Source organism: Daphnia carinata, chromosome 4, assembly GCF_022539665.2.
Source record: "Daphnia carinata strain CSIRO-1 chromosome 4, CSIRO_AGI_Dcar_HiC_V3, whole genome shotgun sequence".
In the NCBI taxonomy this organism is placed as follows: Eukaryota; Metazoa; Arthropoda; class Branchiopoda; order Diplostraca; family Daphniidae; genus Daphnia; species Daphnia carinata.
The window spans coordinates 3,872,740-3,897,718 of record NC_081334.1 but is presented as its reverse complement, the minus strand read 5'-3'; the positions used below and the strand labels follow the sequence as shown (position 1 = coordinate 3,897,718).

General features: G+C 43.9%; 3 protein-coding genes, 1 long non-coding RNA gene and 1 pseudogene across 5 annotated transcripts; 4 read left to right on the top strand and 1 right to left on the bottom strand.

Annotated features, from left to right (window-relative positions):
- Positions 1-818: 818 nt before the first annotated feature.
- On the top strand, positions 819-13,152 carry LOC130694272 (serine/threonine-protein kinase WNK1-like). Of its 2 annotated transcripts, XM_059495008.1 has the most exons (12): positions 819-1,076; positions 1,252-2,291; positions 6,000-6,172; positions 6,231-6,351; positions 6,426-6,683; positions 6,792-6,880; positions 6,964-7,195; positions 7,304-7,534; positions 7,591-9,606; positions 9,668-10,246; positions 10,465-12,229; positions 12,678-13,152. In XM_059495008.1, exons 2-12 carry the CDS (start codon positions 1,284-1,286, stop codon positions 13,094-13,096), a joined length of 6,891 nt encoding a protein of 2,296 aa, XP_059350991.1. In that variant the 5' UTR covers positions 819-1,076; positions 1,252-1,283; the 3' UTR covers positions 13,097-13,152. The 2 variants fall into 2 exon arrangements, with proteins under 2 accessions (XP_059350991.1, XP_057373322.1); XM_057517339.2 differs by lacking the exon at positions 819-1,076 and having other exon boundaries at positions 1,094-2,291.
- Positions 13,153-15,437: 2,285 nt separating this feature from the next.
- Positions 15,438-16,789, top strand: LOC130694313 (uncharacterized). Its single transcript, XR_009001979.2, has 3 exons — positions 15,438-15,647; positions 16,164-16,286; positions 16,354-16,789. It is a non-coding gene; the product is annotated as an uncharacterized LOC130694313 (long non-coding RNA).
- Positions 16,790-16,904: 115 nt separating this feature from the next.
- Positions 16,905-18,988, bottom strand: LOC130694296 (alcohol dehydrogenase class-3-like). Its single transcript, XM_057517368.2, is given in 11 exon segments — positions 16,905-17,047; positions 17,117-17,255; positions 17,314-17,449; positions 17,515-17,645; positions 17,718-17,810; positions 17,917-18,012; positions 18,015-18,039; positions 18,115-18,237; positions 18,298-18,395; positions 18,458-18,701; positions 18,850-18,988. Coding segments are annotated over 11 exon segments (1,131 nt in total). The 5' UTR covers positions 18,871-18,988; the 3' UTR covers positions 16,905-17,022.
- Positions 18,989-20,334: 1,346 nt separating this feature from the next.
- Positions 20,335-22,055, top strand: LOC132087919 (Ca(2+)/calmodulin-responsive adenylate cyclase-like). The gene is made up of 5 exons (XM_059495025.1): positions 20,335-20,490; positions 20,566-20,694; positions 20,769-20,957; positions 21,025-21,302; positions 21,373-22,055. The coding sequence occupies exons 4-5, from the start codon at positions 21,180-21,182 to the stop codon at positions 21,901-21,903; spliced, it is 654 nt and encodes a 217-aa protein (XP_059351008.1). The 5' UTR covers positions 20,335-20,490; positions 20,566-20,694; positions 20,769-20,957; positions 21,025-21,179; the 3' UTR covers positions 21,904-22,055.
- LOC130695153 (uncharacterized) lies at positions 22,052-23,899 on the top strand (annotated as a pseudogene).
- The last annotated feature ends 1,080 nt before the right edge of the window (positions 23,900-24,979 follow it).

The following is a 24,979-nucleotide window of genomic DNA, read 5'->3' as shown; positions in this document are numbered from 1 at the left end:
CGTCAAGATGCAGTGACGGGCAGCTGTGTGGCTACCTTTAAGGAAGAAAAAAATGTGTATGTTTGGGTTTCGTCGAGGACCGTGAGTATGGCTTATTGTTTAATGAGAGAAGGGGGATTTGGCGAAATGTTTTCTGCATTCAGACAAACCATGGGTGATTCACCGGAAGACTGAGTATTTGGTATTTCGCGAGGTCGTGAGTCGATGTCGTTTATTTTAGCCAATCGGTTTTTGTCGTTGTGCATGCTGCAAGAACTAAAATTGTTTTTGCGATGACCTTGGCAAGCGACAATCAATCCTCTCATCTATTTGCACGCGTGACGTAATGCCAATAATGCCGGCGATATATGCACTTGAGAGTCAACGCAAACGTATATTTTGGCGCATAGGGAAAAACAACAAAGACCTTGGATTGGAACGCTCAAGGTGATGGCTGGAGCTGTACAATCCGCATATCGCGCTCGGGAGGGAAAAAAAAAGTTTTCGCGGAAGTCTGTGCCGTTACCTCAAGAGACCACCAAAAAAACAAAGCAAAACACTTTCCTTTATTGTTTTGGTGTTCATGATTGAGTCTGAAACCTTTGATCCGGTATTTATCGACCAGACAGTACCGGTTATTATCTGATTAATTTCTGTTTTTTTTTTTTCTCTGGAAATCGAGACGTATCCGCTTATTTTCTAATCCCCCAGGGACACATTTCTTCTTCAGGGACATCCGCTATATTTAACGACCGTTAGATGGCGTTGGTTGTGACTTTCTAAATCACAAGCCGACACAAATTATTTTATCTATGTGCTTTTACCGCCGTCTGGTGTAAAAGCAGACTGTGGGAGCCTGGGTAAAGGTACAGACATCCGCGAGTGCAGGAGCACTTGGCTGTTAGCCTCTGAGAGAACCGTACGTAAAGTTAGTGAGCGAGAGACGAGTAATAGAAAGAGAATAAAAAGAGGTGGAGTTGTGTGTGTGTCCATGGTTGAAATTTTCCGTCGTCACACGTAAAAAGACAATCTGATAAATGGACCAGCTGGAGACACTGTGGGTAACAGTTTCGATGCCGTAATCCACGACGGAGGCGGTGGTATGAGTGCTTCCGTTCGCTAGTGAAACATTTGTTTGTGTTTTGACGTTTCCGTGGATCTCTGCCCACTTCCTTTCCTCGCTATAGTAAAAAAAGACTATGCAGAACGACTTCGAATTTACAACCCACTATAACAATCATTGTGTGCTCCTTTTCTTGATTTAGTGCATAGTGAGAAAGTAGCCTGTGCACAGTGCCATCAGGATGCCGAGAACTAAAGCTATCATGCCTAATAGGATAGCCACGAAAGCCAGAGAAGAGTCTGAAAAAGGACTTGGGGAGATATTGGGCCCCACTACTCACACCCGTCAGATGAACAACACTATAAGAAATGTCTTCCAGACTCATTGCCAGTATGATGAGCCGAGCCACAAGCTGGTATTGGGAGGCAGAAGCCCCAGTCAGAGCCCTTCACGCAGCAGCAGCAGCTTCCTCCACAACAGAAATTCTGCTTCCAGGCCCCCGATGAAAACCAACAGCAGAGAACACCTGCCTTCTGTTTCACCCAGGTCCGCCAACAACACACAATCCAACAACACTCCACAGAGTAGGATGGAGCAGTCGTGGCCCCCACCTTCCTCCACTCCTGGAAAGCCTGGGCCTTCGAAAAGTGTGGAAGCCCTCAACCGTCAAGTCAAAGTTGTGCATAACACCAAGGTTTCCAAAATCCCATCACACACTGTTTCACCCAGACCCAGGGCGGGTATCCCCAACAAAGTGAAGAGGCAGAGCAGTATGTCAGAGTCAGGCCCAGCATCTTCCAATAAACCAGAGGAGATTGCACCGGCCAGCAGTAAATTGGCAACAGATCTGATAAACCTGTCCATCTCAAAGACGCTTTGCCAGCAAGAATCAACTGACCAAGACTGCGAGCCAGTCCCCAGTGAGATCAAGTCAACTGAATTGGAGTCTGTCACTCTGCAAACGCAGCCCGAAATTAAAGAGGAAGACGAGAAGAAGAACAGCCTGGAAACGATTACCAAAACCGATCCGCCACCAATTGGAGGTGGTCATCGTGAAAACGGTCACGAGAAAGAGGAGGAGAGTGACGAGACTCACGCAACTGAGGACAGCGAGGAGCAAGCTGTAGCCACATCGCCGGATGAGCGATTCCTCAAATTCGAGGAGGAAATCGGTCGAGGCAGTTTCAAGACCGTCTATCGAGGATTGGACACGCAAACGGGAGTCTCGGTTGCCTGGTGCGAACTTCAGGTAAAACTTAGCCGACTATCGATTGTAGGTTTATTGTCCAGTAGTAAGGAAAAAAAGATAGAAAGAAACACGAAACCGGGTAATGTGAAACTTTTGCCATTGCAACGTCGTTCGAAAAAAGTTGTCGACCTTTGTCACGGGATCAGAATAGACGATCCATCACAGTTTTGTTGGCTTACTTCCGGCTACTCCTCCTCGTATTAAAAACAAAAAAATTCAAACGACTCGTCTCGTTATGACGTGGTTGAAAGGGTTGGTTCATGTTTTTAAGTGTCTACCACCAGCGTCTAGCGGCCTTGGATGCACACATCGATGCCCTTCGCATTTTCTTCCCGGTTCCAAAAATGATTTTTGTTGTTGTCTCTCTTTTTCAAATGAGTTATTTTTGTGGGTGGGGTAGTTAGGATCGCTCCAAGCTTCTTTAAGAATTTTGAATATTTTTTTTTTGGAGAACTCAAAACTGAACCTGATAGGCGTCGATAACGACACGCGTTTAAAAAAAACAAGAGCTTTTTCTTAGGTTGTTGGCGTCTTCTGCTCGGTCTATCTCTAATAATCGCTCCAGTGTTAAGAACAACTCCTGAAGGCCTCTGGTTCTTCGTTTTATTGTTCTTCTTCTTCTCCTTCCTCAAGTTCTCCTCGTGTGTTTTTTTTTATTATTTCTCTTTTACACTTCTATACCAAGGTCGTCCTTGGCTTCTTGGTCCGTTTTTATTGTATCTCTTTCCCACTCAATAGCTGTGGTCCTTCTAAAAGAGTACCGTTCCTTTTTTTACTTGGTAAATACCCCGGGACAGGCCCGTGACAAACTCGTTTTGTTTTTTTCCTGCTCTGTTTTTCTTTTTGCTCTGAACAAAATGAAGCCAACAGCAAAACAAAAATTTACCAAAATAAGGCTGTAGGACAGAGAAGGTACCGTGCCGCCTTGTCTGTGTCCTGAATCGATCCAGCAAAGCCAGACATCGACCACGAAGGGACTTAATTTTATGCGAGAGTTCTACTTCTTTTTTCTGACTCCTACGCCACTTTTGATGCTGAGGTTTACGTAAAATGATTGCAATAAGCGGGGTAAGATGATTTGGTGCTGGAAAAGTAGAACTGAAAATCGATTGGTCAATAACCAGGAAAAGGATCAATTCATTTGTACTTGGGTTGGCTCTCCAGTTATTATGGCCCGTCTCCGATGACTTTGTTTTTTAGCCGAATCAAATTGTAGGTTTTTAACTGAAGGAAACGGCTCGTTTGTACCGGGCTGTTGACGTCCTACATTTTTCCTTCTTCTCAGCGCTAGTAGCAAACGATTGGCTCTTAATAAACATCAAACGTGGAGGAGAAGAAAAAAATTAAGTACGATGGCGGTACCATGTCGTGCCCACCACTGTAACGCGCAGTAAGGAGAAAACCCGCCCGCGGTCGTGACATTGACCGCATTTTCCCGAATTTTGCGCTCCTTCGGATTTTTTCCTTCACGAAATCTTCTCCTTTTCTGATAGATTAAAACAAATAACTAATTTTCTTTTTTTTACTATTAAAAATCGCTTGATTGGGTTCGTAACGAAAGGATGTTTGCACGGATTGGCTTAATTCGCTTGATTTGTCTTTTGTGCTTTTTACATCACATGCCATTGACATGTGTTTTTTTCTTGTGTTCCCGATCTATGTTACTGCGTATTGGCGTGCGTTTTCATGCATTCACGGTCTGCGTCAAACATACCGAACGAGACTTTGCATTGATGAAAGTGGGGCTTGGTTGGGTGGTTCCTCGCATTCCTGACACATCAATGTCAATTCCGTTGTTCTTTCATCTTCAAGGCGAATCTTTTACACGACCATTTTCGTAGCATTTCAGTATATTTAACCTCCCCCGGTTTTTCCGTGAAAAAATTCCAAATTAATTCTTGTTGTTGATGATGAAATTCGATCGACACCTCGCGTGAAAATGAACGCTCAGCAATTTTCGTTCGATTTGCATCCTCTCCTTATTTCAATTGTTGTTTGTTATTACCAACACGAGGCGTTTAACGCACATGCGAGACGTGTTTGACTTACCGTCGTCCTTGACGTAGGTTTTTTTTTAAATCTTATTTCGGCAACGTTTGGTGAATCGAACATCCGCACAGCGATAAAACACGGAGAGTTTTGTTCATTCAATTAACATTTCTCTTTGTTGCGACTGATAAATGTTGCGTGAGTAGCCGATAAAAGCCAGTTCACGGAGGGTCATTATAAAATGTTCGATTGTCGAAACACAAGAATGTTGACATTTTTATCGACATGTGACGTCATTTGAATATGTTACGCAATAAAAACAAGCGACATAAAAATCGTGAAAAATTGCGCAGTGTTATCACGAATTGTGTTTGTTTCCGCCAATAGATTCCTAACGATGAGCCGCATTCCATTAGACGGATCATGCTTAAGTTTTAATGTTTCCGCCGTACATAATGTGATTTATTGTGTGTTTTCGTGCGTGAACTGGCATCAACCTTGACCGTCGAAAACTAAATTGTTTATTCACGTAATTCGCGATAGCAATGTTTTCGTGCGTGTCTGTGTGTGCGTAGTTGTAATCACAATCACACCGATGGGTATCATATTTAACAGTATTTTTTTTTGCTGACGTGACAGAGTGCCAGGTCGTTCCTTATCCGATTCGTTTGGGGGTCAACTTTCATTCAGCCGATACCAAAGACGGGCAGAGAGGCTCGAACGAAGCGAACTAAATTCGGGTTCTGCACGAAAAAAAAAAAAGATTGATTACCGTCTCACGTTTCCGTTCGAATGATGTCATGTGGAGGGGGGGGGGGCTTTTTCTTGACTCTTTGAATCCCAAGGTTCATACCCCTTAAATAGGCAGCAGCCATGTATTGGTACTGCTAGTATATAGCCGGCGCTATGTAAATGAACGATTTTAGATTAAGGAATGCGTGTCAAGGTGTTTTCCTTCTCATAATAATGAGTCAGGTGTTTTATTTTTTGGCACATCCTTTACTGCTTGCACATGTTCTGCGTCAGATAGAATTTTCAGGTTCAATTCCTTCTTTTTTTTCCTTCCGGTTTTATTCGTCTCGCCCAATCGTTCATTTCCTGTCGCATGTGCTTAAGACACACGCGCGGACGTAATCTTGTTTATATACTTTGCCCGTTTTTTTTTTTTTTGGCGAAGGGCATTCGCCAATGGCTGTCCTTGTTTCAAGTTTGCAATTTACGCTAGAGCGCATTTTATCTGCGTCATTCGATCGATGTGATAAAAAACAAAAATCATGTGAGGGGAAAAAGCAATTGAACCTCTAACAATAGGATCAAGTGATGCTTTCTTTATTCCCATCACACGTCCTTCTAGAATCATTTCCCGTTTATCGAGTTTCATAATCTGCTCGCTCTGAAGAGAAAGTATAACCGCTTGATTGCGCTGGCGCCAGCCCTCGTTTTTTTTCCCCAGTTCTTTTTGGATGGCTAGAAAGTTTTGTGCAGGTTCTGATACGTCACCCGTTGCGCAAAAAAAAATACTAGTCTATGCGGCTGGATGAACACATGACTGTAGCGGACGAAATAGAGTTGTATCTTGTTTGCCTGTTGCGTCATCATGAATCAAGAACAACTTGAACCTGAAAGATGTGTGCACTTGACGCATCGGCTTTTTGCCAACATTGCATTTTTGGCAACATTCCACACGGTGTTTTGAAATTATTTTTCTTTATTGTGCAGGAGAAGAAACTAAACAAATCGGAGAGGCAAAGGTTCCGCGAAGAGGCCGAGATGCTTAAAGGCCTCCAACATCCCAACATCGTCCGATTCTACGACTATTGGGAAGTCGCCCTGACCAAACGCAAGTACATCGTCCTCGTCACGGAGCTCATGACGTCTGGCACACTCAAAACGTACCATTTCTTTAAACTGTTTAAATTCAAAGTTCACTTAAAACAAACAAACACGCAGGTATCTGAGGCGTTTCAAAAAAATTAATCTGAAAGTGCTCAAGTCATGGTGCCGTCAGATCCTGAAAGGCCTTTATTTCCTGCACTCGAGAACGCCCAACATCATCCATCGTGATTTGAAGGTAATCCTTTTTAAAAGAATGCATTATTTCTTTTTTTTTTTTTTTACTGACTTCACTTGCTGGGCGCGTGACAGTGCGACAACATTTTCATCACCGGAACGACGGGCTGCGTGAAAATCGGAGACCTCGGTCTGGCTACGCTCAAAAATCGTTCATTCGCCAAATCGGTGATTGGCACGCCCGAATTCATGGCCCCCGAAATGTACGAGGAGCACTACGACGAAGGCGTCGACGTCTACGCCTTTGGCATGTGCATGCTGGAGATGGCAACTAGCGAGTACCCTTACAGCGAATGCATGGGACCGGCTCAGATCTATAAGAAAGTCGTCAGCGTGAGTCTCAACTCGTCCCGCATCTGTTTTCATGTTCTCCTAATCCCCTTTTGGGGCTCATCTTGACGTGAATGAACTATTCGTTTCAATGCGTATTTTATGATACAGGGAGTGCGGCCGCAGAGTTTCGATAAGGTGGAGAACAGCGAGATTCGTGATATTATCGACCGTTGCACGCGTCTGCGCAAGGACGAAAGGTGCGTCCCGTTTTTATTGAATTCAACGCGGATTTGATCATTGGGTGTTTTGTTTTTTGTTTTTTGAAAAACAAATAATGTAGACCGAGTGTCAAGGATTTATTAAACGATACCGAGTTCTTCGCCGAAGAAACCGGACTGAAGGTGGAAGTCGTCTCGCGAGACGAGGCGGTGGCCAGCAATGGCGAAAGCGTCCAGTTCCGGTTGCGAGTCCTTGATCCGAAGAAAAGGCGCGACAAGCACAAGGAGAACGAGGCCATCCAGTTCGAATTCAATGTTGTGACGGACGACGCTGACAAGCTCGCCCAGGATATGGTTCGTTCCCTTCGTTTAATCACGCGCCCTTTTTAGGCTATCTCCAATGTTTTGCGGTTATGCGTTTTTGCCTCACTGATTTAATGCGTCGTTTCTCTTTTGTCAAAGCACTCGGACGGCATCCTCATGGAAGAAGATGTCAAGGTGCTGGCCAAATTGCTGAGAAGTCAAGTGCAGCAATTGATCAAGGAACGCGATGAACGAGAAGAGATTCGCAGGCAGAATCACGTTGCTTCCCAACAACAAGCGCCGGCTGTAGTTGTTGTACAACCTGCCCCCCAGGTGGTGCAGCCAGTGATTCAGCAGCCGGTCATCCAGCAGCCTCAAGCTACTCCTATGGTAAATGCATATCTTCATTTGATTTGAATGCAATTTTGATGTTATTTTCTTGATAGGATCAGACCATGTCGATACAACAGCAGCAGCAACAACAACAACAGCAACCTGCTCCTGTGCCACAGCCATTGATGCAACAACAACAACAGCCGATGTTGTCCAATCAGCAATTGCCTTTAGCTATGGCAACGGGTTTGGTCACTCCGCCTCAGCAGCACGTCATTCAACAACAACACGTGATCCAACAGCAACAACATTTGATTCCACAGCAAGTGGCAGCTAACCAACAACAATTGACGGTGCAGGCCATCCAGAACCAAATCCACCAGCAGCAGCAAACGCTGCATCAAGTCAATCAGCAGATCCAACAACAACAACAGCAGCTGCAGCAAGTCAATCAACAGATCCAGCAGCAGCAAACGGTCCAGATCCAGCAGCAACTCTTGCAACATCAACAACATTTGCTGAATCAACCCATGGCGCCTGCCCAGCAAATGGACCATCAGGGTTTCACTCAACCGCAGCAGCAACAACAACAGCACTACCAACAACAACCTGCAGACGTGCCTGCCCAGTATTTCGTTCCGGCCGAATTGCCCGTCTTTCAACAGCCGCAACAACAAACGTATAACCAATACCAACCGACGGAAGCTCAGCCTTACGCTCAGCCTGTTCCTCAACAACAACAGCCCGTCCGTCAGATGGTGAACTATGTGCAACAACAACCGATGGATCAGGCGCAAGTCCATTGCACGGCCGCCGAATCCATGGCGTTCCCTGTCCAGCAACAGCAAGTGACGGCTCCGCAGTATGCCCAACAGGTTGTTTATCTGCAACAACCCATCCAGCAGATGGTCCAGCAACCCGTCGAACAGGCAGCTTACATCCACCTGCCTCCTGTTCAACCTTCGATCCAGCCTGCGCAAGACCAGATGTCGTACGTTCAGCAATCTGCCGTCCAGCAGGTGGTGGATCCTTCAAATTACCCGCAGCCAACTCAAGAACAAATGGCCTACATCCCGCAGGCGATGCCGCAAGTTGCCCAGCAACCGATGCAACAGACTCAGGATCAGATGGCGTACATCCATCAGTCTGTGCCTCAAGTGATGCAGCAATCTCAAGATCAGATGGCGTACATCCAACAGACGGTTGCCCAACAACCGATCCAGCAAATGGTCGATCAGGCGACGTACGCTCAGCAACCTATCCAACAATGCGTATCGGAGCAACCGACGTATCTTTCCCCCCCGCCAGTCATCCAGCAGGTGCCGCTGACGCAAGCGGGCATTATTCAACCCGTTGTTGGCCAGCAAATGGTTGATCAAACGGCCTATCTTCAACAGCAACAACAGCCCATCCATCAGCTGCAACACATGGAACAGCCCGCCTACATCCAAGCTCACCCTGTCGATCAGTACGTTCCAGCCACGTACCAACTGCCTCAGCCAACGCTTGAACAGGCGTACGTTCAACCCGAGCTCGTCCGCAAACAATCTGGCCTGTGTCCACAACAATTAGAAGCGGCCTCAACAGCCTACCTCCTGGAGAAATTAGATCCGCATCCAGGCCAAGTGACGCAAGGCGATCCGCAAATAGCCGCCGCCGTGGTGGACATGCAATTGCAAAACCCTGTTTTGCAAGCCGTTGTCAATGACTCGGTGCCGGCCGTCAATCGTTCGGGTACCCCGGAGCCTGTGGCGCCGTGCTGTTGTAGCGACGTGTACACGACGGACTCGTGCGGTGAATCATCGGCCGCTGAGTCGGTCGACACGGTTGCGTCAGCTGCCGGTGCTACTACTAGCGCCGCTAGCGGCAGTAACCCAACCGCAACGGCAGGTGAGAAGCGCCTCGGCCGCCGGTTGACCAATAAACGTCGCCGGACGGCCGAACGTGGCCCGCGATTGTCTGTTTTGAGTGTCCAGGGTTCCGTCGTCGAGTGTCAAGTGGAGACGATGAAACAAGAAACGGTGACATTCAAATTCGATCAGGCCGACACGGTCCCGGCCGACGTGGCCAACAACTTGATTAAACATCGTCTGCTTAGCGAACAACACGCAGATATATTTATCGAACAGGTATTTCGCTAATCAATAATTGTATTCATATTTTTAATTCATTATTTATTCAATATTAAAGGTGGAGGATATTTTGCGTCAATTGAAAGAGAATCCAGATGTCCTCCCTGTCGTTTCTTTACCTCCAACTAAGCCAGCTGCGGATTCGCTCTCGCCCAATCGAACAGCGACGACAGCCGCATCCAGCGTTGCCACTACATCTGTCGACAGTGTCGATACGACTAGCAAAAGTGCCCAAGGATCGTTAAGTGACGTCCAGCAAGCAGCCGCTGCTCCAGTGGTCGTGGCTTCGGCTGTCCCTCTAGCGGCCGGATTGTATCTCCATTCGCGATCAGCCAGTTTGGATGGCAGCGATGTATGTCACACGTCGCCGGCCGACTCGGCCGTCTCTGCTGCGCTTGCTACTACCCAATCCCAAACAACAACAACAACAACAACACAACCACCCAACCTTGTCCCGCTTAGTATTTCTAATAATCCTGTCGTGGCAGTCACCGTTGACGGTGCTACCCCGCCAGTCGTAGCCATTCCCGCACCTCAATTCCCCACCATGGCTTCTCATCCTACACCCGCCACTGCTGACGCAGCTCCTCCTACCGTCGGTGGGGTAGTTGAACCCACTGAAACCGTAACGCCCAAGGTATTTTAATTCATTAGCCGCCTTTTTTTTTTTTTTAAGCTTTTAATTTTGTGTGTTGTAGTTTTTGTTTTGATTGTTTTGATTATTTATCGTTTTATTTGACACACAAGTTCCAGGTTCCTGCCTCCCGCTTTCCGGTTGTTTTTTTTGTTTTTTTTGGGATTTTAATTTATTTTTTTTTATTTCTTTGTGGTCTCGATGTGTTTTTTTTTTTACAGGTTCGCAAGGTATCACGATTTTTGGTCAAAACCATTTCCGCTCCTCTGCCCGTTTTGGATCCAGCGGCTCCTCAATCAGCTGTTTTAGACGCACCCTTACCCACACCGCCGCCAGCGACGCCCGTTCCAGCCATGGCGGTCACTCCTGAGCTATTTCCAACTGATTTGCCCGCGGGAGCTATTCAAAAATGCGAATTGCCTCCAGTTGTTGTCGGACAAGAGCCCGTGTCCAACGTGCCCTCCGTTCCAGCAGCTCCGTCCGCTGCCGCAAACATGGCCGGAAGCGATTTAGGCGCTGCCTTTGTGACGGTCGCTTTGAGCATCAACATCACGTCGAATGGCATCTACGCGACGAGCCGATGTAGCAGTCCAGCACGTGTTCCAAATAACAATAATGCTGCTGCGGCCGATCCATCCACCAGCACGGCCTCCGTCCCGTTAAAGCTTTGCATCGCCGAGGCGAATGCGGCCGGATCGCGACCTGCCGGAGGTAACAGTTTGCCGACATCGCAACCACCTACCCCGCAAGCGTGCCCCACGATGGACACGTATTTGATGGACCTACAACATAAATTGGCTTCGCTATCCATGGCCAATCCGAACCCATCCGCTCACGTCCAGCAGCAACAGCATCAGAGTCACTCGCCCGATGCCACGCAACAACTTCCGTCACCTTCGTCGTCAACCAAAGAAGGTACACCTCTGCTGGATCCGGTTGTTCATCCATCGGTAGTCGTCGATCAAGTGGATCAAGCGGCGGAGAATAACCGGCCAGCACAACAGCAGCGCAAAGTGCTGCCATCTACCATCGACATTCACGATTTGCATTCGGAGTTGTCCAAATTGCATTCGCAAGGTCCGGGTCATCCGCCGTCGTTGCTGAAAGCCAAAGAAGTTTTGAATGCTTGTCCGGCGGAAGCTACGGTAGCATCCACCACATCGATTGTCCAGCCAGCAGCGAGCAATCCGCCTGAAGTTGTTGACGAACCGCCTGCGGATAAGACGTTGATTAAACCGATTCCGGTTAGTGTAGCGGCATCGTTGGTTCCAGTAGCTACAACTAAAGAACAGAAGAGCAGCCAAACGGAGCCTGAGCTTAGCGTTGTCCAGCAAGGCCAGCAGCTACGTAAATTATCACTTCCTCCAGCGGTTCCATCTGGCGAGCGTCGAATCTCGCGCTTTTGCGTCAGCCTGGTTGACGAGAAACAGCGGACTGGAACAGGCGGACTGCCGGAAGAGGCCAATAAAGATCCTGAATTGAGGGAATTGTTATTGCGACACGAACAGGAAAGGAAAGCTTTGATCCGGAAGCACGAAGAAGAATTGGCCGCTTTCCACGCCCGCAGGAAACAGCAATCAGCTGTTCAGCAGCCATCGCAACCGCATCCTTTGCAGAGGCAAGAAGCCACAGAAGGTTCCAGGACACCTTCTCCAGGTGCCAGTTGCAATTTGGATCAAGCTGAGGGGCGTGGTTTGGCCGCGCAGAGCGCAACAGCCGCCGCTGCGAACGGGGCCAGTGGGACGGCCAACAATCCGACGCGCAGTTCGTCTCCTGGAACGCCGACGCGACAGACGAAAACATTCACCGACGATCTGCTGCGACTCGTTCAAGATCTGGGCAGCAAACCTGGAACGGAGAAGAGTAAAAAAGCCGGAGCGGAAGGTGTTGAGAAAGCGCCGACGTTGAATCAACTGAGGGCCGGCGCTAACGGAGCCGCAAGTCTTCAACAACAACAACAACATCATTCGCTGACTCAAACTGCTGGTATCTTTACACCACCCACCTGATCCCTTTAAATCATTGCGGTAAAGCCAAAACAAACAAACAAAAAAAAATGTTTTCTTTTTTTTGATGGATCGCTTATTTTTTTGAACGCGATTTGATTTCGCGGGAGGTTGACGAGGGACATTTCCAAGGTGAAATCGGGGGTGACAAGCAATTAATGATTTCCTATTTTTCCTAAATCATTCTCGGAATCTCTCCTCTGGCTTATTTCCTTTTTGTTTATTTTTATTTGTTTTTGCTTGGGCTTAATTACCGGTAGTTAACACGCAAAATCATTACTTTTCTTTCCCTGTAAGCTTTTCTAATATCGGAGGCTTCTTGTGCCTTAGCATTTCAATTTTTTTAAGTTTGAATTTTGTTAAGTTGTTAAGGGGAAAAATGAAAAAGAAAATGAGGAAGGCAGTCTAGCTTCCATTGTGCTTGGCAGGACTGAGTTTCGGCCGGCCTTTCGGTGGTGTCTTGTCGCCCGTGCCGTCCACCAGCTCTATGTCGAGTCTCTGCGGTCAACAGTCCATCTTCTCTCCCATCCATCCGCCGTACGTTGCCCATACGCCTGCCCCTTCGGCCGCCTCACAACAGCCGGGCGCAGCGTCCTGTTGCAGCCACATGGGCAGAGCTTCCAGCCACCCGATCAACATCCAGCCCAACTCGTTGTCTTCAGTCATCGGCTCGCCGCCGTCAGTGCCCCTCTTGGCCAGCACAGTAGCAGCAGCAGCATCCTCCTCTTCGTCTTGCTCGTCGGCATCGACAATGGCCGGCTTCAGTTTTAACACTCCGGCCGGCAGTCCCTTGCGTTCCCCACCGCTAAGACTCAGCTCCAAAGATAGCAGATCTTCTTCACCCTAAAAAAAAAAAATATGGAAATTTTAAAATGACAAGTAAATAAGTAAATAGATTTATTTCGTTGGGAAGGTGGGGGGGGGGGGGAGGTAGCGTGAGATAAAAGAAAGTCAGTTTTCTTTCATTTATTCCCCCCCCCCCCCCCATCTCGACACACACATTTAAGTAATTAAATAAGGGATGTGAGATTACAGTTTAATTTTTTTTAAAGGTTATTAATTATTCATTTTTTTTTTTGGTTCAATTAGCTAATGGCAAGCAAGTCATTATTTTCTTTTCCTATCAACTTTTTTTTTGTTTAGCGATTCCCGTAGCACTGGATGTTTACATTTTTTTTTTTTTGCCGCTTCCCTTCCTTTCCGAATTCCAATCTATTTTTTAAAAAATTTAATCTTATTTGGGTTTTCTATTTTGCCCTCTCCGAATTTTGTCGATTGTGTTTATGTGTGTGTGTGTGTGTGTGTACGCGAATGTTCTGCGCGCGGTACCAAGTCACTGCTGTGATATCAAATGGAAACAGAGACATAAGAAAGCGAGACGAAGGTGATTTTTCATGCGGGATTTATTTTGTGTGCGTGTGTTGTGTGTTTGTATTTGTCTGAGGAAAGAAAGACGACGGAAAGCACGAAACGGAAATCCCCTCCTCCCCATTATCTATGTTGATGACTAGCGTGCGTTTAAAGTCTCTTTAAACAGCCGTGCGTGATGCAAGTCTTCTCTTCTTCCTTCTCCAATTGCTTCGCTTCCTTTACGAAAAAATTTCGAACGAATCAAACAATCCACATAGAATTGATTTTGATTAAATGCTATTTAGTTTTTCTTTCCCTTTTTTTTTGGGGGGGGGGGGGTGGGGTTAAAGCTTGTTCATTGGCCCCATTTGGAATGCATAGAGGATAAATCGAATTGTTTCTCTTTTTCCCAGCCAATCGGATGAAACAGTAATGCAACAAAAAGAACAATTTCTTTTCTGAATTGAGAAAAATAAAAGCCCCTCGCTAAAATTAAACAAGGAAAATATTGGGGAAAAAAAAAAAAACAATCTGCTAAAATATATTTTTTCCTCATTTATTTTTGCCTTCCTTTCATTTCCGCCATGATTTTTGTTCACGGTCATTTACGATCGATCACGAATGGCAATGTTTTTTTCCCCTGCAGAACAAAAGAACACCAAATGCTTGACTAGAGACTCTTTTTGGAGCTAGTTGATTTTGTTGATTGCAAAAATTTAGACACGAAACACAAAAAAAGAAAACAAAAATGTATCCCGGAAATATTTGACGTGCTTCCGCTATCGGCTTTTTCTTTCCTCTGCCTGATATTTTTCTTCCTTATTATTATTATTTTTTTTTCAAATCTTGCTATATTTGAACTGTGTGCCCCCTCCTCGCCCGTAAATATTATCGTTGGTGCCTTTATTTTCTTTTACAATTACTTGCGGCGGTATTTTGCAATCGAATACGTGATATCAAAAACATTTGTTTCCCTCTATGGACGTGTCCAGACGTGATGCGAAAAAGATTAAGAAACGTATTCCTTTTTTTTTTTTACGATTAAAAAAATAAGAGAAAGGGGCGGAATAAGAGTGGAGCAATCTCACATTGTATGTATGTTGCTTGTATAAATATGCCGAGCCGGAATCGTGTCAAAAGAACACGGAGATGGAGTAAAAAAAAAAAAAGAAAACAAGCAGACGAAAAGAAAATGGAAACAGTCTCCTTTTCTTGTTGTGAACCTCGTGAAAACCGTTAGGGCTCCCGCGAAATTTGATGATGATGGTATATCACTGGACTAGTCACGCGTGACCGACATTTTTGGAGGGCTGTATTTCTTTTCGTTGAAAAATGTTTTCTCTCTTCCCCCTTCTATTATATACTAGGGTATTATATACACATAATGCATTCATCTTTTTTTTTTCGTGTAGAGCGAATATATTGTTTGTAATTCGCTTATTGAATTCTCTTTTCAGTTTTTATGAGTGATGCAAAATGATACGTGATCTTTTGTGTCGCTTGTTTTTTTTTTTATGCAAACAGGTTTTCTTTTTTTTCCCTTGATTTAGTTGATGCTGAAAATTGAAAAAGAAAAGTCGCTCCCCGTCTGTTCGAGTCCTTGCCAGCTTGAAGCCATTTTTTACACGGTTGTGTGTGTAGACGAAAAAACTCGCAAAAACATTTGTAATATTTCGTTTATTTCATTTTTTTTCCTTTAATTACTGCTATAGGGGAAGTCTCTTGTATTGCTCTCGTTCCTGATTTTCCATAACACTCGAAATACATAGAAATTTAAAAAGAAAAAGAAAAGAATCCTGCGTTCGGTTGACGGATCACTGAATAGTTTAAGATTTTTTTTTACACTCAAAGTGTCACGCACAGCACCAATGTCATTGGCCTTGGAATTATTTTGGATCTTCGTATTCAGACGGTTTTCTTTTTTTTTATGTTGGTGCCAGCAGACGACATACATGAACCATTTATAAATAGAACTCATTAACTCGAGGTGTGTTGTCGAAGACTGTTACAATGAAGGTTTCTGGACTTGACGCCATTAAATATAAAAGGTAATACTACAACATTCCTTTCTGTAGTTTTAAAAATCTGTATCATTATTCAATTCCATTAGTTAAGTATTTGTTTGAGGGATTGACAATTCCCCATGTTTTACGAATGACCAGTGAACCCTTCACAAGCTATAACCACTGTGTAAAAGCTATGTGGAACTTTTCAAGGCAAACAAGCTTTTTGACAGAGCCCCAAGCTAGTTAAAATTGATTTAGATTGCAAATGAGCTGCCAGTCTCAACATTTCGTCACTCCAAGCAATTCGTGGAATACTGACTCATCCACTTACCATAAAAGCTGTGTTAGTCTAAAAAGTAATAGTTGTGCAATGCAAATTATCAACACCAAATTAGATTGGAAACAGATCCTGATCTGTTGGTTTTGATTTTTTTTACATCAGGCAGACTAGTGTCACTTTAAAAATTGCATGGGAATAATATGCATGCTCAACTGTTTAAAAAATGGAGAAAAAATAAAACTACATCTGACACTTCCTTATTATCTTATATTTTTCAGAAACCATATCGGGACGAAACCACAACACCGCTGTGTCTCAGTCGGAAAATAAAGGATTCTTATTTGTCAGCGCCAAGGTCATACGAGAATTCTTAACTAGTTGAGTCAGCAGTCCATATCGTGGTAAAGGATTGTGTCATGTGGATGGAATGAAAGGCGATCGATTCTCATTCTAATTTTTGCATTACAGGATTTCTCGTCACGCCAGCTTCAGCTAACTTATGAGAATTTACTGCTGTAATTGGATGTCTAATTTGCTAATTAACAGCAAACATGAGTACTACAAGCTGGCCGTCTAACAAATTTGCCGTAGAGCACGCTATCCTGACAGGCCGTTTGACCCATGGTTGGATCTTTCACCCGGCGCGTGCATGACTTTCCGTCTGTGTTTTCTGATCGAAATACTGGAAAGTTAACCGATAATGAGGTATGTAGGATATAAAGGGAGTCACGTCGTTCGTTTCATGTTTTTTCCCCCGTTATGGGGTAGCATTCCTGAGTAGGTTAGCTTAGTTTGATACATTTTTTATGCACCAGCATGACTGAACCGTTTAAGTTTCTTACTTCTCCGTTAAATAGTTTCCTTCGTAATCGGGAAACGAAATTTCACGACTATTTGAAATCTAAGTAAAGTATAACTTTTAATGCTTAAGTATTTTTTTTCTACAAAGTTCGCTTTACTAAGCAACTATTAACATGTAAAAAAAAAATACTTGATCACGTTCCAAACTTCATTTGGGATTTTTTTTTTAGAATATTTGTATTGATATATGCATGTAACCCAGAGTAAACATTAACCAGTACTAAATTCTGTTTAGCTTGAGACTTGTAAGCAAATTTCATCTGAATTCTTCGGTAATTAAAAATGAACCACAGAACGGATGCTATGCAGAACAAAAGCAATTAGTTAACTATCAAATGTAGCTAAAATTTGTAAATCATAATTGCATTACCTTTGGCCAGAATGCATCAAATGGAACGCCTTGTTAATTTCTTCGTAAGGCACGTCGTGAGAAACAAACTCGTCAACTTTGACTTTTTTGCTCAAATAATCCTCAACTAGACGAGGAACACTGTCGCGCGATTTCCAACCTAATTCCCTCAAATGTCAAATTAAAATAAGCCATTAATAAGTAGCACTGAATACTACCTCCGAAAGCTGTTCCTTTCCAGACACGACCAGTAACTAATTGAAAAGGTCGTGTTGAAATCTCTTGTCCGGACGCCGCAACTCCGATAATAACCGATACTCCCCAACCTCGATGGCAAGCCTCTAATGCAGCTCTCTTTAATCACAAGTTGATTATTATTAGGAGATAATTCAGGAAAAATCTGTTTAAAAAATGCGTACCATGCATCCCACGTTTCCAATGCATTCAAAAGAATAGTCGACTCCGCCATCCGTCATTTCAATCAGTACAGTTTGAATCGGCTTTTCGTGATCTTTAGGATTGACAAATTCCGTAACCCCAAACTTCTTGGCTAAATAACATAAAATAATAGTAGGCTACCAAGTAATGTTTTCACCTTAAATTGTTAGGTAAATTTGACTACCGAATTCAAACTTTGCTGGATTGACGTCGACACCGATAATTCGGCTAGCACCAGCTTGCTGACATCCCATGGCAACAGCCAAACCAACAGCGCCTACAAAGAAATAGCACTTAGGTAAAAATTCCAACATCATTGTTAATTTTTATGTTGAGTTAGCAATAATTGCTCACGCAGTTTGGCAGATCATAATTTAACTAACCTAAGCCCCAAATCGCTACAGTTGAACCGGCCTCCACTCCAGCAGTATTCAATGCTGCTCCGTATCCAGTTGAAATACCACACCCCAAGAGACACACTTTTCAAGGGGAGCAACACTATTCACCTAGACCCAAACGTAAACATTAAAGAAATACTAACATACCGTTTCAAGCGAAAAATGCTGACATTCTATGATTACCTTGGCAACAGAAATCTCGGCGCAGACTGTGTATTCGGAAAATGTGGAACATCCCATGAAGTGAAACACGTCTTTGCCTTTACATTTAAAACGAGTTGTTCCATCAGGCATTACTCCTTTTCCCTACAGAGGTAAAACTTCCACATCACACATTTATACTGATTATTTATGAATATACCTTACCTGGGTAGCTCGAATTTTAACACAGAGATTTGTTTTGGAAGACTTGCAGAATTTGCATTCATAGCATTGTGGGGTGTAAAGGGGAATTACATGATCCCCTAATGAATAAGTTATTAAGGTCCAATAACCATCTTAACAATGGAGCTGAATCTAGCTTTACCAGGAGAAACAGACGTCACTCCTTCTCCAATGCTTTCTACAATGCCACCACCTTCATGACCAAGAATGCAAGGGAAGATTCCTTCAGGATCATGTCCGTCTAAAGTGTAAGCATCTGTATGGCAGACACCAGTTGCCACAATCTTAATACGGACTTCTCCAGCTTGAGGTGGTGCCACTTCAACTGTTTCAAGGCTGAGGGGTTCCTTTGCTGCCCAAGCAACAGCAGCACGGCAGGTGATCATCTAATATATCACACACAAAGGTAAGAGTAACTTAGAAATATGTCTCCATTCTTCTGTTTATAATAGCCATACTACAAAATTTCTTAATTTATACTAGTCTAACATTTACAAGGGATTATTTAAACAGTACAAATAGACCAATCTTTACCTTTCCAGTTGTTTCAGACATGATGGATTGCGATATATCAATAAACCAAAGGTAAGGTATTGACTAGTAAAAATTATCAGCTTTAACTCGACAAGTAAATTCCGACGTTGGTTAAGTCAAAGTCTAGCCGGTCTGTAAACAAGAAACGCACTGTTGCCGCGTTACGATGTACCGGTTTGTAAAATTCCATATAAACTATAAAAAAAACCTTGAATATTTTAATTCATCAATATACTTATGATTTCGTACTTAAAATTTTTATTTTTCTATTTACAATACGAAATACCCTCAAAAATACGACTTGACGGCAGAATAAAAAACGATTGGGCACCTTCTGAAAATGAACATTTGCTTCCTAAAAACTCCAAAGCCGTGGTATGATGACTGAAAAGTCATCTGTGTTCTCTGAATAATGTGCGTGGAAGGTTTGTAGCTAAATACGTATATATCAAACGTAAAATGGAATTTTATCGAAATTAATGAAATTTGGAGAAGTCAAATTGGTCAAAATGATTCTGGTTATCATGATTTTTGATTTAACAAGTTTCAATTTTATTTTAGTAACTGATTCTATATAGCAGACTTGTAGAATTTTGTACTCAATTCTTGTGTAAAATCCAGATTCTTTTGTTACTCAACTTGACTTCCTGAAGCAAAATATGTGTAACATACATCAGTATGTTTTTCAAATTGGTATCACAACTACATCCATTAATTTTATTTTTTCCATTTTTTTACAGGGAAGGATCATGTTGGACAAGCACACCTCCAACTAAATTTCATGATTAAGTACACACTACATTACATCAAAATGCCATTGGTATTCGAAAGGGCAAGTTTTTACATAGCACAGTATCACACAAACTTTCATGACATGTAATTGTGTAGTTTTGGTTCCCTTGATTGGCACCTTCGTAGTATTTCAAGAATTCCCAATCACAGTTTGTTGTGTGTTTTTATGTTCAGGTATATTAAAGTAATCCAGCAATTTAGGGTAGGATTAATTTATCACGTTTTTTTTTACAGATGACAGCTTAAACCGCTTTTAATGTGGGGCAGGTTGTCCTTCCATTGCATCTTGCGTAGAATTTATATTTACGTATGCAAATGTGTGACTACCTCTTTGTTTACCTGTTTTAAGGGACCTGCCTGTGTTTGCACTATATGTTTAAGAATGGTGAAGCAATTCAATAACCATAATCTCATCTGGAATAGGTATGATGGAAGGCTGGTATGTTATTGCTGGTTCTTTCATACAGAATGGTCAGAATGATTGGATATCTTACTGTAGAACAATGTCTTATTGTACTTGGTGTACTTATATGACTTAATGTAGATTACTTCAGGGTCGTCAATTTGCGATGAGTTGACAACTGCAAATATAGACTCAACCCATCCACAGTGCCCAAGGTGGCAACATGTGAAATTACTGGAAAGGTATGTGTAAAACAAAACATAATTTATTGTTGAAAATTTTAGAGTATTATTGGAACTGGGGTCAATTAGATCTCAGAATTGGGTCGTAGCACTCTTGCTGACGTCAGGGTGATGGCCTACAGAAACAAATACACTTCGTGGTGAAACTGTGAAATTCACTGACTCATGATTGGGAAAAGAAGCAAGTTATGTTCTAGGAAAAAGGTTTTTTTTTTGTTTTTCATGCACGATGTCCTTTCTGAAGTTTATTCTAATTCTTTGTTTTGTCTGGTGTCTTAGGGCATTCATATTTCTTGAATGGATGTGCGGCATATGAAGAATATGCATTGAATCATTATTTACGGGCAACATCAACAGAACCCGGCCAATTGTCACAGTTCCGGTCCTAGCATGGCTGGCCATAAAAAGGTAACGCGTAAAAAATATCAAATAAATAACGCGCATCCAATTTCATTTAATGTTTATATTTTTGTTTGCATTAGAACAAGGTGACGGATAAGTTGAAACGGCCACTAAAAAAGCGCCATGCCAGTTTCCATCAACATCAACCGACCAATAGGGTCAACAAATTCTTAGCTCAGGCGATCGAGGCACGTTCGATGGGACAAGAGAAATCCAATCATGTCCACGCGCTAACCCTCTGCTTCCGTGACTCGCTCAAAGAGGAAAAAGTAACGCCCATCATGTGTTCTTTTGTGAAAGCAATGGTTTTGTAAAATTCCGGCCTTTTATGTGTAGTACCAACGGGATGCGGATAGCAGTTTCGGAAGTTTGTTGGCTTCAATCTGGTCTTGCTTGTGTTTTTGGGTAGTGTCCAGCTGGCCGTTTTGCCGCGGACGCTCATTCTCCTGCTCCTCTTCCTCACGGCCTTTGTCTGGACGGCCGTCTTGCTCATGATGCTCTTGGCCGCCCGGCTCCGATGGCTGCGTTGGAATGTGACGCACGCTTTTGCCTTCCGGCTAGCCATCACCGTCTTTACGATCGTCCTCTTGTGCGCCGTCGCACAAGTTAACGTGGTATTTATTTAATTTTAATGGTTTCATATTTAAGAATTCAATCGACAATAATTGATTGATTTTTGATCAGTTCACTTGCCGTCCCGAAAACGTGTGCGCCCCCATTGTGTCGTCTAATGTCACGCCATCTGCCGCTGGCTCAGTCGTTGTAGACCATCGAAGTTGCCCGTTGCCGCACTACATCATCCTGTCCGGCGTACTCGGCTTTCTGGGCGTGGCCATCTGTTTACGTTTGCCTGCCGTAGTCAAAGGAATCGGATTGATTCTGGTGACATCCGTCTCTTTGCTGCTCTTCCACCTGACCCATCGGCCCATCCTCGACTGCTATGACGCCCGCACTGGAACGCTGATCCCTTTGCGCGCTATGGGCTCTTTACAGCTGCTACTCTTCCTGCTGGGAGTCATCTTGCATGGACGCCAAGTCGAGTGGACGGCTCGTCTAGATTTTCTGCTGCAAAGGCAAGCTAAGGAGGAGAAACAGAAGATGGACGCGTTGCAGCACAGCAATCGGCGCATCCTATTCAATTTACTGCCGTCGCACGTGGCCCAGCATTTTCTCGGCCAAGACGGCCACAAAACGAGGAGCAATCTGGAACTGTAGCATCATAGTTAATCGCGATTGGGCGTTTTTTTCGCGTCCATCACCGATTTCCACGAGTTCTATATCGAGCTAGACGGCTCATTTGATTATTTGATTTATTGATTATTTGAGAATTCGTCCAATAATTTCACGCTGCGTGTTGGAATGAACATTGGTGACGACTTACTTCCTGACGGATCGCAAACAGCCAGCCACTATCCGCGTCGATGATATTGCGCTGATGATGACGAAACGACCCAATCATCACAATTCGAATTTTATGGCCTCGATGTACGGTGGAGTCATAACGCCGCTGGCGTTAGTCCACCAGCAAATTCGACAGCAAAATCATCAGCAACAAATGGCTGGCCCCCTAGGGCAGCTGAGGCCGGTTGGAAGGAGCAACAGTGGCAGTGGCGGCAGTGCAATTCGAGAAAGACGCAGTCCAATGCACGATCCGGGTCACCCCAGATTTCATCCGCTATCAGAAGAAATGATAGTGCCACCGTTGATTCCTCCTCCTCCACCGACATCGGCCTATCATCAAATTCCTCGTTTCTCCAAAGCCCATACCATAAACAGTTGCAACATCAACAACAATCAGTCATTCATTCCTAACATCCAGCCCAATCCACCAGTCCCTCGGCACGGTAGCGCTCCCAACCCCCCCGGAGCAACGGTCGCATCCATCACCACCAGCAGCAACAACAACAAATGCAGAATCTCAGTCCGATACGCAGCTGCTCGGAGACGGAAAACGGATCGCCCTTAGGCGTTGGATTATGCGTCAGGACAGTGGCGGCCGGACCGATCCAGTTGCAAAATTCGCCAAGCGCTCCACCTCTCAAGAGACAACACACTAGTGGCCAAGTGGGTGAAGCTGTCCCATCTCTCCCCACTCCAGCACGCCCAGCAGCTAGGGCCGCTGCACCGGCGGCAGAGTCGATTGAATTGAAAGGTAAACAGCATCTCCATCTTAATTGATGACGTATTTCTTAACGTTGTTTTTCACCATTTAGATTTGCATTTATTGAAAGTTCCGACGGCCAAGTTGACGACTGCCGGAAGTAGCAATCGCTCCATGAAATCGGGTACTACAGGCGCTGATTCTGATCTGATGGCGGAATCATGCGTAGCAGAATCGTGTGCAAGTTTTGAATTTGTTGACGAAGACGAACCGGAAGCGCAAGCCGAAGATGATGACGAAGAGGAAGACGAAACGACAGAACAGGAACAGCAACGCTCTCAACCGCCTTCGCCACCCAAATTGCTCATCATTAGCTCCGACGGCACGAAATCCAGCTCAGCTGTTAGCAGTCCCAGTAGCACATCAGAAATCGGGAGCGTCTTTGGTTTACGCTTCGATCCTCAAGAAAACAAAATGACGCTCAACTGACACCAGCTGCTGGCGAAACAGTTCGCTCCCGTCGAGGCCTTTCAGACTTGCCCGAATCAACCAAACTGCAGACTAGCAGGTAATTATTAAATCTATGGGAAGCTTTTATCGTTTTTTATTTGGTTTATTGTTTTACAGATTTCCTTTGGATATAAGTAGTCCGACACGGTCAGAAGGTCTCTTCCCTAGTCTTAAAAGCCAGGCCAAGAAAAGTGAATACGAAAATGCGACGGACGACGAGCGCAAACGGGGGGAGGTGGCCGTTGACGTGCAGAGGGAACAGGAACAAGTGCGCCAAATACTGGCCAGCGCTGCCGCTCTCCAGGCAGAAACCAGCCAGTCGGAATGGAGTGAAGATGACGACGATCTTTCCGATGATGACAGCAACGAAGACGGGCAAGATCAAGATTGTCCTCAAGGTCCTTTGCTATGATACGTAAGTAAGAGAGAAAAAATCATGCCAGCATGATGGTTTCAAAGAAGCTAGACTAAAGCTGTTGCATTTCAGATCGTCAAAAAGGATAACATACTCAGTGTTATTATTCTGTTCTTCTTTACATTTTGTCGTAATTGAAAACAAAAAAAACACGCCCATGTCATGTATATAAAGCAATAAGACAGTGTTTTTCATCGTAGTTGTTCCTTCAATAAACAGACGATCTGCTGGAAATTGATTAAAACCCTTGGCTACGACACATTTTTATGCTGTGACAGGACAGTGAAAGTACTTCATGACCAAAGAAGAGAAGACTAGAAAATGGAAGACCCTTCTGCAACAAGTGGTATTCATCTCAATGGTAGATTCATTTTCTTAAAATATTTGTATTATTGTTTGGCTCCTCTTAAACTAACTAAAAAAATATATTTTGATGCTAAGTAACTAAGAACTTTTAGTCAAAAATATCCTGATTACAGATCCAGATTTTATCCTAAATTTGGCATTGTAAACAGAATATTTACGCAATTGTAAACACGTTCAAAATCACAAAAAAAAAAAAAAAAAAAAAAAATGGTGGTTACTTTCGTATACGTAGTGGAAGTAAGACCAGTAAAATATCTGCAAAGGAAGCCAAAAGGCTATGGTTCGATTCCCAGCGTGTGACTGAAATGTTCTTTTTGCCAAAGGGGCATGAAAAAAAGTGTTTCAGAAAATATTTCCAAGTCCACATTTCGCTCTCACTGGGTTTGACGTACAGCTGATGGCAAAATGATAAAACACCTGTCAGAGAAAAAAAAAAAGGTTTTCTGTTGTATGAGGTATTGGTCTTCGGAAGGGCAAGTGGCCTGAGTCCTGGCTGCGATTTTCCAAGCCAGCCAAGCCGTTGTCTGGTCTTGGAAAAGGCAAGTGGTCTCATGTTTTCGATTTTTCGAGCCAGCCAAGCCGTTGCCTGACCACTGGTTCAGGAGATCGAAAGTAGGTGTTGGTCGTTTTTTTCTAAGTCCAGAAGCCATTCCTAAAATCACCAATAGTAATAGTAGTATAAAAATATGTGAAATAGCTCAGTGGAAAAGCATCGGCTTCAGAAGCCGAAGGACTAAAGTTCAATACCCAGACTCTCCACACATACTACTTTTAAAAATTCCCATTTAATTGTCGATATAACGAAAAATCGTTAAAAATTCATTTCTCTCGACCATCCGATGTCTTCTGTCCAAGATTTTTTCTGGCCTGGTAATATCCTAGACATCTCGTTGGCGATG